This window comes from Colletotrichum spaethianum (genome assembly GCF_022836535.1).
Source record: "Colletotrichum spaethianum MAFF 239500 DNA, contig13, whole genome shotgun sequence".
Classification (NCBI taxonomy): domain Eukaryota; kingdom Fungi; phylum Ascomycota; class Sordariomycetes; order Glomerellales; family Glomerellaceae; genus Colletotrichum; species Colletotrichum spaethianum.
Window position 1 is genome coordinate 348,664 of NW_026054783.1, and position 17,076 is coordinate 365,739.

Below are 17,076 nucleotides of genomic sequence, written 5' to 3' on the forward strand. Positions count from 1 at the left end.
TGGCATTCGGATCCTGAACTTTAGTCTCATGCAAGTCATCATTGTGGTTGTGAAGATTGGTCCATCTATGTGCGTGGTAGTACCTAACACCCCTGTTCCGACCCCTGCTTTCTGTGCGTGTCTGTGATCATGGATTTGGATCCCGCCTACCCTCTTGCTAGTGTAGCAAGCTAGCCATGCCTTGCTCCTCTCATCCCCTCGGCCACACCTGAGATGCAATAGGTAGTCGACCTTCAGCCCAAATGATGGGTAACACACGACGGGGGCCCACCGAGTGTCAGATTTTACTACGCGCTAGACTTATTGCCTTGCCGCCCGTGGCCGCTCCTTCGTTGATGTACTCTCCCTCTCTCTCTCTGTCTCGGTCCAGCTTTGAGTCCTGCATCCTGCAACCCGGCGAATCCTTCCGTCTCTCCCATCCCAACCTTCCTGCACGCTCCAGGTCGACGACCTTATGAGTACAGTCAAGTATTTAAAAATGGCCACCAGAGTAGGTTCCCCGCTTGGTGTTCATCTCTTGGCCCTCTTCTCCCGGCTTTCCGTCTCCTGGGCATACATCACCAACATCTCTGCGACCCACCCTGCTAAACATCATGGCTTCACAGTACGATGAAGGCCCGGAGCTGGCACCTCAGCACCAATACCCCGAGGTCTACCATCCTCCGCCACAACAGTCGCAGCCCTCGTCGCCGCAACCGATCCCCGTCACGCCGATGAAGCACGAAGACTCGACGTACGGAAAGTACTCGGTCTCGGGCGTCGACCAGTCCACTTACGGCGGCACTCAGTACCATCCCGCCGGCGGCGAGGCGGGACAGCAGAAGAAGAGGATCTGCGGCTGCACGTTTCTCGTCTTTCTCCTGTCCGTTATCATCGCCATATTGGCGGCGGCCGTCATCGGGCTGGCAGCGGGCACCGGCGTCGAGGCGAGCCGCGCAAACCAAGCGCTCAACAAGCTGGCGGCTTTGGAGGCGTCGGCACCCAACGGGACGACGGCGACGGCAACAGCGACGGTGACGGTGACGAGCGCGTCCCCGACGGCGACCGGCTTTGCGTCTCTCACCAACAACTGCTCCAACAGTGACGAGACGACCACCGGCCAGACGTACACCACGGACTGTAAGTTGACGATTGAGAACGACATGAGGAGCTCGGCTGACCTGATGCACCTAGTTTTCGGCAAGAAGACGTTTGTGCAGTTCTGCAACTCAAACGCCCCCAACGCGCCCCTCATGAGCCTCTTCACGGCCAACTTCGACAACTGCATGGACGCCTGCGCCGCCTTCTCGAACTACGAGTCCGGCTTCGATGGCAACGCCACCTGCCAGGCCGTCAGCTTCATCCCGCTCTGGACGACACGCGCCGGAGCCGTCGCGGGCAAGGCGCCCGGCAACTGCTACCTCAAGCCGGGGCCGCAGACGCGGGACAAGCTGGAGACGCCGAACATTGGCACCGAATGCCACGCCGCCATCATGAACTCTTGATAGGGGCGGCGATTGCAACGGGATAGGGGAACGGAATGGGGTTGAACGACACGGCGCGCGGGTTTTTTTGTGTGTGTTTTATACCACTTCTTTGTCAGTTGGGCTTTTATGGACTGCCGGGGGGGGGGATTCGGGTCGGCGTCAAAACGGAAGGAAAGCGAGGCATCGGGCCGAAATGCCCCGGGAGATTTTTTTTTTCCAAAATTAACATTATCTTGGTGAGATGTTTTTTGATGTTTGGAACAACATATTTGACAATGTCTATTTCTGTGGATCGTTTGTCTGCCAATGTTGTGTGTGAGTGTGACTGGGAACGTCTGTACCAGCCCTGAGGCAGCTCGCAGGCAGTGATTCGTTCCAGTCATTCGAGAATTGCGAGGAGCGTATTCTCAAGAGCCCTCGCGGGCGCTAGTATCGTGGCAAAGGACGTTTGCCCTGAGTTGGCTTGTCAGCCGAAATGGAGGCAGGACCAAACGGGGGTTTATCGGCCGAGGCATCCTGGTATGCTCAACGAACGAGAGGGGCTTACGATGCGCAGGGTTCCAAAGCTGTGCATCGCGTTCGCGTGCCCAAGGTTTGCAGGTTAATGATGGAAAACAGATCATGCAAGGGTTGGTCAAATACAGGTCCATGTTCACTCCACCAACATCCGGTATGAAGTTGGTACCGGGCCGGGAATGAACGTTGGAAAGCCGGCAGAAGCCCGGAAAACGCAGCAATCCACCGGTAGTCGAGGCCGGCAACCGGCAGTGACATGGTCGGCGAGGAAGGCGCAGTGTCAAATGGAGGGAAGGAAGGCATGTTGTCTGCTCTTTCCTCGCCTGCACCTTCCACGGGTGGGAAGTCACGACAGCCTCTACTGTGTGCCACCACGTCGGCTCATTCACATAAGCACTTGTAAGTGCCCACTTCTCGCCCATCCTGTTTCTGATCAAGCAGGTCATCTGCTCTTGGCCCGGCCTACCAGCTGTCTGCCAGCCAGTCAGCTTACCGGCGTCATCATGGACCACGCGCCGGTTTGCAGGCTGGATCCGTTCGGCATCGGCATCGGTCTATAGCGCCAACGTCACCACCAGCCGACAGGATGCAGGGCCGAGCTCGCTCGCCTCGACGGCTTGATCCACTTGAAGCCGCTGCAGAGCGATGCAAGCCATTTGCTGGCGGCCGAACGGGCCTCATGCCGTCCGACTTCGTTGAGCTGCGAGAGTCCGACCATGGCGGCCCTCCGACCTCGCAGACGAGCGGCACAGGGTCCAGCGAGGAGCACGGTTGGGTTAAAGCTCCTGGAACGGCGGTGGGGTCTCGAAGGAATGCGAGTGCGGTCTAACACAGGCCCGATAGCCGTTTGGGCGGCGGTCAGCATCGGGATGCGGCCGTTCAGACACTTCATGCCCCCTTATGAGCACTAGGCGTTGCAATGACACGGGATCAGCCTGGGCCCAGGCCCGGAAGCTTGTGCCAGGTTAACCGATCGACAACAGGACGACTGACGTTGTCTGCTTTCCTCAATGCTGCTCGAAGACAGTGAAGCCGGTCAAATTCGCCCAAAGCACCCAAGAACGGAAATGTGCAGGGCGAAGCAGCGGTTTCCCTTCGACAAGTTACGGGTCAAGGTGTGTAATCTACCGTAAGCGACACGCAACTTCGGCCACAGCCCGTGGCTCATGAAACGCCAGCATTTTCATGTGCCTTCAAACACCGAAGTCGCACGTTTACCGATGTCAACGGGCGATAGAGGGAATGACCTCAAACAGATAGGATTCTGCGCTTGTTTCCCTAAAGGCAAGGCGGCGCAGTTTGTTTTTTTGGCGGCTGGAAGTGCTACGCTGGGTGGGCGGCTGCAGCTGGCGGGTCGATTACTAATGCACGTTACACAGGAGTATGGTCATAGGCCGGCCGACAGATACACATACTGGGGTAAGTCCGGGCACCCCCATTTCGTACACCCCCTCATTTCGTACAGAAATTTCGCCACTACACATCCTACCTATACAAACAATATCACCAACACATCCAACCACAACATCAAATATTAATTATTTGAAAAATACCAGTATTATCGCTATACCAAAATATACTAAATACGACATTCAGTAAGCTCTATAAGATATTGCAGGCGGGATAAGCTTATGGCAGGCATCTCGTACCTAGGGAATACCTATAACAACTATCTCTTTGCGAATAAAGGGCTATATGCCTAAAAGGGTATCCGGTGAACATCTGCAGCGACTATCGCCTATACAAGAAAGCCACTTAGTTGGCTGGGCCCTAACCCAGGGCACTTTTGGCCTTGCTCCAACGCATACCCAACTACGCGCTTTTACAGCCCAGATATTAGCTACTGGTAATAACGCCAGACCCCTTAGCAAGCAATAGATAGAGGGGTTTTTGAAGCATAACTTATAGCTAAAGACGTTAAAAGGTAGAATAATTGAAAGCCTATGTGTTAAGGCCATCACCAAAGAGATACTTAGAATATACTTTAACCTATATACTAATCCAATTATTAAAGCAATATTTCTATAAAACATGTAAAATATAAATAAGACTAGGATAATAGAAGGCCAGGGAGTTAATAGCCTGGTTCTTAGGTCTAGCGAGATGAAGAAATCGATATATATATAGTATCCAGGTTCCAGATCTTAGACAACAATCATCAAGTGTATGTCTACTACAAGGGTAGTACTCCAGCCACTTATTATCTTCAAGGGTAAGCATATATAGCAGTAATGGTTTCCTAAAGAGCTCTTAGCTTATAGGACTTAGTCCTTCAAGACAACTAAAAATAGCTAGACTAATAACACTATAGCAGTTCGCTGGTTGATTAACGTCTTTAACCCTCAGACAAAGCCAAAGAAGCCATACAAAGATACAAAAAGACTCTTAGTTATAGATAGCCATAAGAATCACTACTCTAATAAGTTTATGTAAAAGTGTTTCTAACGCAGGATATATATAGTCTTCTTACTAGCCCATTCTTTTCACATAACCTAACCTCTAGATATAACTGTCTTTAGTCCTCTTAAAGCAGCCTATCACAGCAGGGTTAGTGTTCTTCACGCCTTAACAGACCTTACAAACCTTAGGAAGCAGAATTTCCTTTAATGCTACAGTGAAGCACGCATTGAAGCAGTAAGAATAACAGGGGGTTATTCATAAATAGTCACAAGGAAAAGTAGAGAAGAATAAAGGTAGACAGAAAAGGTATATATATATTAACCGTTAAGGTTTCGTTATATCTTCCGTTGTTCATATAAAACTGTCTAAGTAGAGGGGATATCTCTTAGTTATATAGAAAGTCCCTTAGATACGTATAGTATCTAAGTGTATATCTAAGCGTATATCTAAGCGCCGAGAGGTACTTATAGTTTCTCGTATATGTATATATATGCCCGTATATGCCCGTAGATAAGCATAAGCGCCAGCATATGTAATGCTTAGAAGTATATGCGTTTATATGCAGTAGACTGCATTAGTTTGCAGTAGTTTGCATTAGTATAGTTATATATAGTAATATATACTTTTATAGGTTATTTTTCAAGAAGAGTCTAGAAAAAATAACTATATATTTATAGGACTTTTAGTTATAGAGTTATAAAGAGATTTATATATAAGAATTATAAGAATTTTATTTCTTAATTCTTAGTTTCCTCCTTAAGTTATATCTAAGTTATAGATATAACTTACTTATATAAAAACTTATAAAACCTTATATAAGGAAAATTATAAGAAAAATAGTTATAGTTATAGTTATAGTCAAAAACCTTTAAAGGAAAAAAAAAAAATTTTATAAAGGGGAAACCTTAGTATTTAAGCTGTATTACTTTCTTTTTAGAAAGTATTTCTTTATTATCTATAGTTTCTTTAGGTAAAAACCCCTTTTTATTAAGATTTATAGTCTCTATAAAGTATTTAAATACTTCTTTATTAACAGATTTAGTAAATATATCTGCTATATTATTCTTTGTATGGATATGGTATAAAGAGACTTGATTATTATAAACAGCTTGTCTAGAAAAGTGATATTTTATATCTATATGTTTAGATTTCTTATGAAGCTCTGGGTTTTCTGTTATACGTTGTGCTGCCTCGTTATCTATTAAAATAATAGGCTTATTTAACGTTATATTTAACCCTAAGTTATTATATATATAGGAAAAAGAGTTATATAGGTATATAGATTCCTTTATAGCTTCACATAAAGCCATATATTCAGCTTCACAAGTAGATAAAGCAACAGTCTTCTGTTTTATACTATTCCAGCTTATTATATTATAGTACCCTAGGGTACTTATATATCCAGTAGTAGACATTCTATCATCTAAGTCTCTAGCCCAATTAGAGTCTGAAAATATAACTAACTGTAAATCAATATTGCAGTTATATATTAATCCTAGATTAGGATATTTATTTATATATCCCCATATCCTATTAAGCGCAATAAAATGCTCTTTAGATGGGTTACTCATATAACGAGCACATATATTTACTGGATATGTTATATCTGGCCTAGTCTTAAGACTTAAGAAGAGTAGAGATCCTATCTCTTGTTGATATTGAGTTATTTCTTCTTTTGTTGCTTGCCCTGTATTTTTCCTAAGCTTAATAGCAGGATTTATAGGCGTATCATAAGGATAAGTATCTTTTTTATTATACTTTTCTAGTATTTTATTTGTATATTTGGTTTGATGAATATATAAGATCTTATTTGTTTTATTTATACACATTTCGTTCCCTAAAAACGTATGTGGAATTCCTAAGTCTTGTATCTGTAAATCTTTATTTACATTATTATAGAAATATTCTATATCTTTATTTGTGGGAGCTACTATTATTATATCGTCTACGTGACAGGCTATTATAGCTCTTATATTATTATTATTAGCTATAAAGATACCTTCATCATAAGGGGATTCTTTAAAGCCTAGTTTTATAATTATAGATCTTAACCACTTATACCAGAGTCTAGGGCTCTGTTTTAGACCATATAGGGCCTTTTTAAGCTTACAATATAAAGCTTTTTCTGTTATATTATCTGTATATTCTAGGGTATTTGTTTTATAGTTATAAGAGAAACCTGTAGGTAATTTTACCCATATTTCTTTATCTATATCAGCATGGCAGAAGGCATTAGAGATATCAAATTGCCTAAAAAACCAGCCTAGCTTTATTCCTATTATAAATATAGCTCTATAATTCTCAGGTTTACAGGTAGTACTGAAGGTTTCTAGATAATCAATACCTATATATTGATTAAAACCTTGTACTACCCACCTAGCTTTATATTTTAACGGGTTATCATTTATATCCGTTTTTAATTTATATACCCATCTTCCTCCTAAGGGCTTAATTCCTTTAGGTAGAGGAAGTATTATCCAAGTATGCATATTATGTAAGTTATTAACCTCTAAAACCATTGCTTGAATCCATTTATCTCTAGAAGTAGAGATTATAGCCTTTTTATAGGTAGTAGGGTCTTTATCTGTTGTTATAGTAAGGATATATATAGCTTTATTAAACCTATTTATTTTATTATTTTGATTATTTATAGTGGAAAGTATTGGTTTAATTATAGGGCAGTCTTTTATAGTATATAAAGCGCTTTCTTGGTCTGCTACCCATTTATAGTCTTTAAGCTTATCATTATCCTGCTTAGGAATTTCTACTATTATCTTGGATTTATTATTATTATTACAATTATGATTATTACAATTATTACAATTGTGATTATTACAATTATTATTATTTGTTATATTATTATTATTTATCGGCTTTATATTTATACCTCTAGGATTCAAGTCTTCCCTTCCACTTTTATAGTCACGTAGGGATATCTTATTATTACTACTATTTTCTTTATTACTTATATTTATATTATTATTTATATTTATATTATTATTATTAATAGTAGGAGGTATAAACTGATTTTCTAGAATAACTATATCTCTAGTCCAAAAGGAAGTTTTCTTTTGAAAATCATATACTTTATATATATTATTTCTATAGTTAAGTACTATAGCTTTTATAGCTTTATTATCTAGCTTCTTTATCTTAGGATCCTTATTCTTATAGTAACATATAGATCCAAAAGTTACTATATTATTCATATTAGGCTTTATATTATTACCTATTTCATAAGGGGTCTTATAGTTAAGAGCTTTATGAGGGGTTATATTATATAGATCTACTGCTGTTAAAGCAGCTTCTCCCCATAGATATAAAGGCAAATTTGCCTGTAAAAGCATAGCTCTTATTTTATTAGTTATAGTTCTTATTACTCTTTCTATTATACCGTTAGGCTCGTGAGTATAAGGTACTTTTATATTATGATTTATCCCTTTAATTATATAGGTATGATTTATAGTATTATTATTAAACTCTAGACCGCCATCTGTATCGAAGTCTTTTATCTTATTCTTATTTATATTATTCTTATTTATATATTCTAGAACAGCAGTATTAACTTCTTCTGCTTCTTTAGTTCTAAGTAGTTTTATAGATATAAGTCTAGATTTTCTTTCTAAGAAGATAATAAACCATCGATATTTATTATAGGTAGAAGGTGTTATAGGTCCACAGAGATCAGAAGAGACTTTTTCCATATATTTATAATCCTTATTATAGTTATCAGAATGCTTATTAACTTTAGTAGTAAAGTTTGCTTTTATACAGGTATTACAGGTATAGTCTTCTTCTATTATATTATCAGTTATATTTGTATTATCTTTAAGTTGTATTAAGACTTTTCTATTTACGTGTCCTAGTCTATTATGCCACTTTTTATAGTTATTAATCTCTTTATTATGTGTAACCTTCTTATATTTATAAGGTTTTCTTCTTATATTTATAGTATTTATATATTCTTTATAGTTATTAAGCTCCTTTTTATTTAAAACCTTTATATTTAGGTAATATAGACTGTCTTTTATATTCCCTTTACAAAGGGTTCTTTTATCATTTATATTTATTAAAGATACCTTTGTATCCCAGAAAAGGGAGGCTATCTTAAGTCTTCTTAGTCGATTTTGACTTAGAAGATTAATACCTATTTCAGGCATATAATAACAGTCTTTAAGGATATATATATTATTATTATTAGGAAAAGAAATTGCTATATCTCCTTGTAGAGAGATTTTCTTTCTTCCTGCATCTCCCCAGTTAACATACCTGTTTATATAGGTAGTCTTTATAAATAGGGATTTATCACTTATAATATTAACAGTAGCAGCAGTATCTAGGCAGAACGTAATATATTCATTATTTCTAGTTATATATATAGGTTTATTTATATTACCTATTTTATTATTAGTTATAGTTGTTATAGAGGAGGTTATACGACTTACATCTTCGAAATCTAAGTCTATCTCACTCTCTTCCTCTTGTTGAGGGTTATCTATAACCATATTGTCTGCAACTGCAATATGCGCATTTTCTGCGTCTGATTTATCTGATTCTTCAGAATCTTCTTCCTCTATTATAGCTTTTTTAGCTATTAGGGCCTTTTGGGCCCTATAGAGCTTATTTCTCTTTATATTAGTCCTTCGTTGCCTTAGGACTTCTTCCTTAGTATTATCCTTATTTTTCCAGCCTTTAGGGGCCTTAATAGGATGTAGGAAGTTGCAGTCTTCAACCATATGGTTTTTTAACTTGCAGTATGTATAGTAAACACCCTTCGTCTTTTTCCAAGGCTTTTTAATTCCTTTTCTAAAGGTAGAAGTATATAATACTGTAGAAGAACCTTTTCTTTTTGCTTCATCTATAAGATTTGCAAAAAGGGATTCTATAGTATAGGAATTTGCATCCTTTCTAAGGGCTTGGGTTACGTTGGTTATAAAACCTTCATAACTATTATCCAGACTATTTAATACCCAAGCTATAATAACTTGTTTTGGTAAAGCCATATCTTTAGAAGATAGGTCGTCTGTAAGCTCTTTTACCTTATTAAGGTATTCTTCCATAGATCCAAAGGATTCTAAGGAGGTATTAAAGAACTCTTTACAAGTAAGATATTCGTTGGTAAAACCAGTAGGTTCATATAGATCCTTTAGTTTCTTCCAGGCCTCATATCCTGTTATAGAGTCTTTTATAACCCTTAAAGGGGAATCCTCACAAAATAGCTTTATAAAAGCTAATACTTTTGTATCACTCTTCTGTTGAGAAGGTGTAGTTGGAGGGGTTATAAGACTAGAGTTGATATCTTTACTAATAAGTAAAGCCTCAAATCTAGTTGCCCAAACATTATAGTTAAGGCTGCCAGAAAGGCGTGGTATATAGATTTTTTCCATAGTATTAATTCGGTTCGAATTCGATCGGAATATAAGGATTTTAGTTGATTTTGGCTGATTGGAGAGAGATATCGGTATTCTGATAGTACCGTTGAATTCGTCTTGAAAAATGGGCCTTAAAAGTGGTTGGGTTGTTATTAATAGTGTGGCGTTGCGTGGTTGCCTTGGGTTGAAGATATATATGGGCCTTCAATTGAAGAAGCTTTCACCAGACGGCAGAGCAGTTAGTCTAGTGGTTTAGCCATCCTCTAGATTAACTAATTGAATTGGCAACTCAATTAGAGCTCTTGGGTTCAATTCCAGCTTGAGGTATACAGTCTTTGTTGGATATAGACTAGAAATAACCTTCAACCGGTAGGGTAGGATTGTGATTTGCCCGGAGCTGTAGTGGCGTAAAATATAGCGATAGGTGTAGTGCTTGCCCGGTAAGCCGGTCCCTCTATTCTGCTGAATATGGACTGCTGGGTGTGAGGTGTAGCTGCCTTAGAGCTGTATTCCTTAAAATTCCCTTAGCCAATGTGGTACGTCCCCTGGCAAGGTTGAATTTTTGTTATATAAAATAGAGGTATAAGTATAAGGTAAAGGTATAAGAGTTATCTTCTCTACTGAGCTGGGCTCATAACCAGTAAGAATAACAAGGGGTTATTCATAAATAGTCACAAGGAAAAGTAGAGAAGAATAAGATAGACAGAAAAGGTATATATATATATTAACCGTTAAGGTATCGTTATATCTTCCGTTGTTTATATAAAACTGTCTAAGTAGAGGGGATATCTCTTAGTTATATAGAAAGTCCCTTAGATACGTATAGTATCTAAGTGTATATCTAAGCGTATATCTAAGCGCCGAGAGGTACTTATAGTTTCTCGTATATGTATATATATGCCCGTATATGCCCGTAGATAAGCATAAGCGCCGGCATATGTAATGCTTAGAAGTATATGCGTTTATATGCAGTAGACTGCATTAGTTTGCAGTAGTTTGCATTAGTATAGTTATATATAGTAATATATACTTTTATAGGTTATTTTTCAAGAAGAGTCTAGAAAAAATAACTATATATTTATAGGACTTTTAGTTATAGAGTTATAAAGAGATTTATATATAAGAATTATAAGAATTTTATTTCTTAATTCTTAGTGAAGCTATAAAAAGTACAACAATACAGGCTAGATAGAGAGCATATGGCATCTACCCACTAAAGCCAGATAACGTGCTTAAGAGCCAACAACTACTCTGTAACTCACAGAGAAAGCAGCAGGCAACTAAGAAAAACACCTCAGTTACCCTGAAGCCCAAGGATCAATTGGTGGCAGATACACCAGCAACTCCTAAGCGGTCAGGAGACTTAAAGAGGTCTACTTTAGTTGGACTACTAGGTCCCAAGGTCAACAGCCCACAGGGTCGCCTACTCTTTAGCAAGCTGGGAAAAAGCCTGGATACAAAGAATATCACTATTACAGATCACAAGAGACGTATTAGTTAGCTATAAGAGATTACAGATATCCTTCAGCCAGTCACTAGAGGCAAGGTAGTAATAGGCCTTAACGAGCGCTTTGTCAAAATAAACTCCATCTATAAGTCCAAAAAACAGGCAAAAAAAATCACCTTTAAGGCTACAAAAACGGCAAAACTGCAAGAGATTAAGTTTCTCTCTTTTCAGCATGAATTTTTATTAGTAGAGCAATAGTAAATATAATGTTGTGGCGATTGGCAATTAATACCCTCCTGGTTGCAGATTGCTGTACGAAATGAGGGGGTGTACGAAATGGGGTGCCCGGACTTAGCTACACACCATAGGCTGGCCATAGTGTGGGCTTGGTCGTATTGGTGTGGACGGCCTCACCGTAAGACGGGCATATCCAGGTGCCCATTGGCAAGCGGAAGCATTCCACGGCCAGGCTGCAACGCAACCTGCTCAAGGGAAATACCAACCAGGGAGTGATTCAACACTCTGAGCAACAACCTTTCTTTCGCAGACCGACAAGTCAGTTGATTTCGGATTCTGCATTATGGAATCAGTATGCGACTCCTGGAAAGCACCATTGGAAATTAGCTGGTTATGCAACTAGCACCAAAGTCCTAGAGCGTCTCTTTGTACTTGTGATATCGACATTGTCCTGCGGAATCCATCGAAGCCCATTGCAGAGTCATGGAAAGATGTGTTCACAGAGCGCTACTCTGTTGAAATCCGTGTTCCAGGAGATGTCTTTATTTTAACTCAATTCAGGCGACGGACCAAACGGTTCGCAGCCAACTGATGCACAGCTATCGTAGCTACACCAGGCACAAGCAGGCTAATACTCCACAATCCTCCGCAAACGTATACGAGCCCCCCCATTCGTCAGACGCACAAAGGGGGGAGGGGACATGGGCGCAGATGTAAATGTGGGGGTTGTCCCCGTCCGAAGGGTGCAGACTTGTCAAGAAGTGCGCCCTTCGCTCGACAAGTTGATGCACCAAGACCCATTCTAACCCCGGTCTGGTGAGCCAACCATGGATGACTCCGACTTGGACGCTCCTCGATGCCAAAGTCCATCTGGCTTGATCTGGTCTACTGTATCGGATGAAAGCCATTGAATAAAAGATTTCGTCGCCTGGATCTCGGTTTTCCAGACTTGTACCCTTTTCTTTCTTATACGTCTTTTTCTGGTTCGCCTCCGTGGAACCCGTCATTTGTCAACCTCAAGGCCGGTCTGGACTCTGATCTACCGACCGTCTGTCTCGCCGTGAGAAGCTTACATTGGGCGGGGCTCTACAAACGACGCCCTTTCGGCTCTTTGACGATTTGACAAATCCATCCACGCGACACATCGAGAACCGCGCCCTATCGGTTTACATCTGCAAGAGGTTGCTCAATGACATTGACGCCCTTCGACAAGTCGTTCCAATCGAGCCACGCCCTGCATTAAGGGCCCGTCGTAATCATGACTACCATCCCAGAGGACATGGACGAATTCGTCAACTGGGAGGCAGCCGCTACTGAAGTTGGCAACATCTTCAACATGTCCTCCCAGGACTTGCCGCCCACCGATCCCAACCTGGATCTGGTTTTGGAGAATGCCGACGACGATGACTTTGGCTTTGTCGCTCTCGAACACTTCTCTGGAGAGCACGCTTCAGGAGCTCAGACCACCAGCAACCCTCTCGACCTGGTTGACACTCAACTCACTAGTGCCCAGGACGACTGGTGGTATACTCCCGATACGCCTTGCGTGAACTGCGTCCTCGGAGGCTACCAGTGCAAGAAGATCAAGGAAGCTGGCTCGAGCATCTACGAGCATTACTGCACGTCTTGCGTTGCGCTGAGGAGCGAGTGCAGCTTCGCTGAGCACTTGCCCGCCATCGCTCGTCTCGACCCGTTGGAGGCGTTGCCTTCCCAGAACCCCTGGCCCACCATGGGAGACCACCCGCGCACTGTCCGTGAAGACGGTGGCCTTGCGGACCTCTTGCCTTCCAAGAACCCCTGGCCGATCATGGGAGACCATCCCCGCGCCGTGCAGGAGGACGGCGCCATGTCTGTCGGGTTGCCGGGCACTTCGACGCCGGATCTGTTGCGGAGCCTGACGGCTTCCGCGTCCGCTGACGAGCCGGCCACAGCGGCGCCGAACAAGACGACGACCCCGGCCAAAATCGGTGCCCGTTTCTCGCGGGAGTCTGTCCGCATCTTGAAAAACTGGCTCTCGACCCATACCCGGCACCCTTACCCCAGCGATGAAGAGAAAGAGATGCTTCAGCGCCAGACGGGTCTCAACAAAACCCAGATCACCAACTGGCTTGCCAACGCTCGGCGCCGGGGCAAAACACAGGCCCCTCGTTCCACCTCACCGCACCCCCGCAGTTACAGCGGCGCGATCGACATTCCTCAGAGACGAGGAACACCTGCCCCGGATGGCAGAGTGCGTCACATGAATCCCCTAGAGCGTTGGGTCGACTCCCCTCCCGAAAACGAACCTGCCGAAGTCACGGCTATCGCCCGCGCCGTTGCGTCCAGCTCCGGAGCATCTTCATCAGGTATGGCCCTTTACTTCTGACTATGCCCTTGACAGTGCTGACATGTTTTAGGCCTCACGAGCCCGTACAGCTTCAACTTCACCGACGACGGATCAGGAAGGTCCCTCTGCAACGCCTCCTCGGCTAGTAGTTTGGGCACCTCCCACGGCACCTCCCACTCCAGCGGCGGGTCCTTCGCCTCTGCGTACTCCCATGCGTCCCGGGGCTCATTCGGCTCGTTTGGGTCCTTCAACCGTGGCCGCAGGCGTCGCAGGAGGCGTGCCGGTGCCAAGCCCGCCGAGGAGAAGACCTCTCTCGCCCCCGCTTCCAAGACTTACCAGTGTACATTCTGTACCGAAACGTTCAGAACCAAGCACGACTGGCAACGGCACGAGAAGTCGCTGCACCTGTCTCTTGAGAGATGGGTCTGCAGTCCCGATGGCCCGGTGGTTCTCAATCCCGAGACGAACCTGCTGTGCTGCGTCTTCTGTGGTGAAGCCAACCCGGACCAGGCTCACACGGAGAGCCACAACCACTCCCAGTGCCAGGAAAGAAGTCTGGAAGAGCGCACTTTCTATAGGAAAGATCATTTGAACCAGGTAAGAGCAGCCTTATCGAGTGTTCCCTGCCGAGACGCTAACAACTCCAGCACCTGCGGCTTGTTCACGATACAAAGTTCGCCGAATGGTCTATGAAGTCTTGGAAAGTAGCGACACCAGAGATCCGATCTCGGTGTGGTTTCTGTGGCTGTGTCTTGGACTCGTGGAAACAGAGGACTGAACACCTCAGTGAGCATTTCAAGGGCGGAAATACAATGGCCGACTGGAAGGGAGACTGGGGTTTTGAAGCACCGGTGCTCGAGATGGTTGAGAACTCAATCCCACCTTGTATGAACCGACCCCTCAACTATCCCGTAGATAAGCTACCGAAGTCTAACTTGTGGTAATATAGATCTCATTGACAATGAGCGGAACTCACCCTACCCCTACCAGGCCTCCGGTGCCCCTGCGGAGACGCCGCGCTCAGCCTATGAACTCATCAAAGTTGAGCTGGCACACTTCATGCAGAACCACTACGACAAGTACCACACCTTGCCTAGCGACGAGCAGATGCAACTTGAGAGTTGTCGTATCATTTTCGCCTCCGAAGTTTTATCCATTAGAGAGATTTCTTATCCCTTCTCGTGGCTGCGTGATCTTCTGATGGGAGATGACGACCTCATGAGGCAAGCGAAGATAGGGAAGATGCGAACGCAGGCTGAGAACAGATTGTCCACGCTCAAGCTCAACGGCAAGGATACTCTGTTCGAGCGTTGCCCCTTGGAGGAACAGCTCCACGAGTTCGTTAGAGCGAAGAGGCTACTGGGGCTAACCGCAATGGATGAAGAGCTGCAGACAGAGAGCTGTAACATTGTTGGGCGTATCGAGGAGGTATCAACGGCACCCAGCGACTTCATTGCCAGTTGGCTTGTGCGATGCATCAACCGATCCACCAACTGGCTTGCCAACTTTAGACAGCGGGCCCATCTCCCCAGAACCGAAGACATCGTGGTGGAGAACGAACGGTCGACCGACGCTACCAAGATCGACTCGACTATCCACAACTATAGCAGACTGGAGCGATACTTGGCCGACTACTTGGAGAAGCAGAGAAACCTTGGCATGGAGCCTTGCAACGAAAGCCTGCAGAGGGAAGCCAGGATAATTATCTACGAGTTCGACGACGGCTGGAACCAGACCGCCGCTGATAACCTAGACTGGCTTGCGGCCTTCAGGCAACGTCACCCGCCCACGCCCGCGCAAGGTGTAAGCTTGACGACGTCACCTACCTCTCAGGGCCAAGTGTCCCAGGATGGATGTCAGTCGTCCGTTACAGAAACTTCTCCGTCGAATGTTTCCTCTGCCAATGTTTCAAACGGCCTGACCTGTCCTCTCATGACGGGCGGGGCAGCCGGAAGCTACAGGGTATCCGGCGAGGCTCATTCGGCTCTCACCCAGACCGGCCCATTCTTCCTCAACGACGCAAACTGTTTCCGGCGTCTAATGAGGGAGCTGGCAAGATGGAGCTCAAAATTCCCGCCCGAATCGATTACGGATGAGATGCTCCAGAGACAGGCGAGAATCATTCTCTACAATGAGTGAGTTTTGTCCCACCTTGACACCTCTGCGAACCACCCCCCCGCTAACCCGTCGCAGCGACGACCCCTGGAACCAGACTGCAGCCGACAACGCCGAGTGGTTGCTCAGGTTCAAGCGCGATTGTGGCATCATACGCGACCCCGGGCCCGGGCTGCCCCCTGGCGACGCCTGGTCCCTCGCGCAAGGCGGCACCGGCTTCGCACCCCCGTACGCCTTCCCCAAGGGTGACATGGCGCCCTTTAGCGAGAAGACGACGGACGTGCCGATCCGGAACATCAAGGTCTTTGAGATCCAGTCAGACATCACGAACCGCTACCTGGAGACGTTTAAGACCAGATACCCGAAGCCGGCTACCATCTTCTGCTCCCGTGAGCTCGAGGATGGGCTGGTCAAGTTCGTCGAGACGGAGATGGCGCACTCCGGGCAGTTCCCCGACGACGACTCCCTCAGGGCGCACGCTTCCTTCATACTGAACGCGCCCGAGACTGCGGCGAACGATCCCGCTCTGCTGGGCAAGTTCAAGGGTTGGATGATGACGAGGGGCCAGCAGTTCGGCCAGCAGCAGCAGCAGCAGCCGGTTCTGTTCCAGCCGCAACCGAGAATGCCGCCCTCGGCAGCGTCGACGTCGACGTCGACTCTGCCCACGGGCATGGACCTGTCGCTCTCGGATGCGGAGATGAACAACATCCTGCAAGACATGAATTTTGACCTCAGCGCCGCGGACTTGGAGGGCTTCGACATGGCCATGGGAATGGATCTGGGCGGCGACGCCGGGCCTTCTTCCTAGCTGTGCGGGGAATCAAAACTAGTTGTGCATTTTGAGCATTGAATGGTTTACGAGACTTTTCCTAGGGTCGTAGAAGTGGGGAACCGGGTTGTTTTGTTGCTTGTTTTTGGGACTTGGTTTGCTTTTTGGCTTTTTGGCTTGGAAGAAAAAAGAGAAAACAGACAACGCTGCCCAGTTGCCAGGCATAAAAACGGACAGGGGAGCGGGATAAAAAAGCGGCTCGTCGCTCTAGACTTGGTTGATATACCCAATACATGCTTAATCCAAACAAGGCGGGACCTCCATCTCGGTCAACACATCTCATGCCTAGCTGGTTCCTCGGCGCAGTACATGCGTCTTTACATGAAGATGAGCTCGACACCATTGCGCTCCTCGCCGACTGAGATTAC

The 17,076-nt window shown here is 44.8% G+C and overlaps 3 protein-coding genes across 3 annotated transcripts; all 3 read left to right on the forward strand.

Moving 5' to 3' along the window:
- Positions 1–593: 593 nt before the first annotated feature.
- On the forward strand, positions 594–1,484 carry ColSpa_05770 (uncharacterized protein; the record flags this gene model as incomplete). Its single annotated transcript, XM_049271982.1, has 1 exon — positions 594–1,484. One exon carries the CDS (start codon positions 594–596, stop codon positions 1,482–1,484), a length of 891 nt encoding a protein of 296 aa, XP_049127939.1.
- Positions 1,485–2,568: 1,084 nt separating this feature from the next.
- Positions 2,569–2,811, forward strand: ColSpa_05771 (uncharacterized protein; the record flags this gene model as incomplete). Its single annotated transcript, XM_049271983.1, has 1 exon — positions 2,569–2,811. The coding sequence occupies one exon, from the start codon at positions 2,569–2,571 to the stop codon at positions 2,809–2,811; it is 243 nt and encodes an 80-aa protein (XP_049127940.1).
- A 9,885-nt stretch (positions 2,812–12,696) lies between these two features.
- On the forward strand, positions 12,697–16,687 carry ColSpa_05772 (homeobox protein 4; the record flags this gene model as incomplete). Its single annotated transcript, XM_049271984.1, has 5 exons — positions 12,697–13,783; positions 13,835–14,361; positions 14,412–14,649; positions 14,714–15,899; positions 15,958–16,687. 5 exons carry the CDS (start codon positions 12,697–12,699, stop codon positions 16,685–16,687), a joined length of 3,768 nt encoding a protein of 1,255 aa, XP_049127941.1.
- Positions 16,688–17,076: the final 389 nt, after the last annotated feature.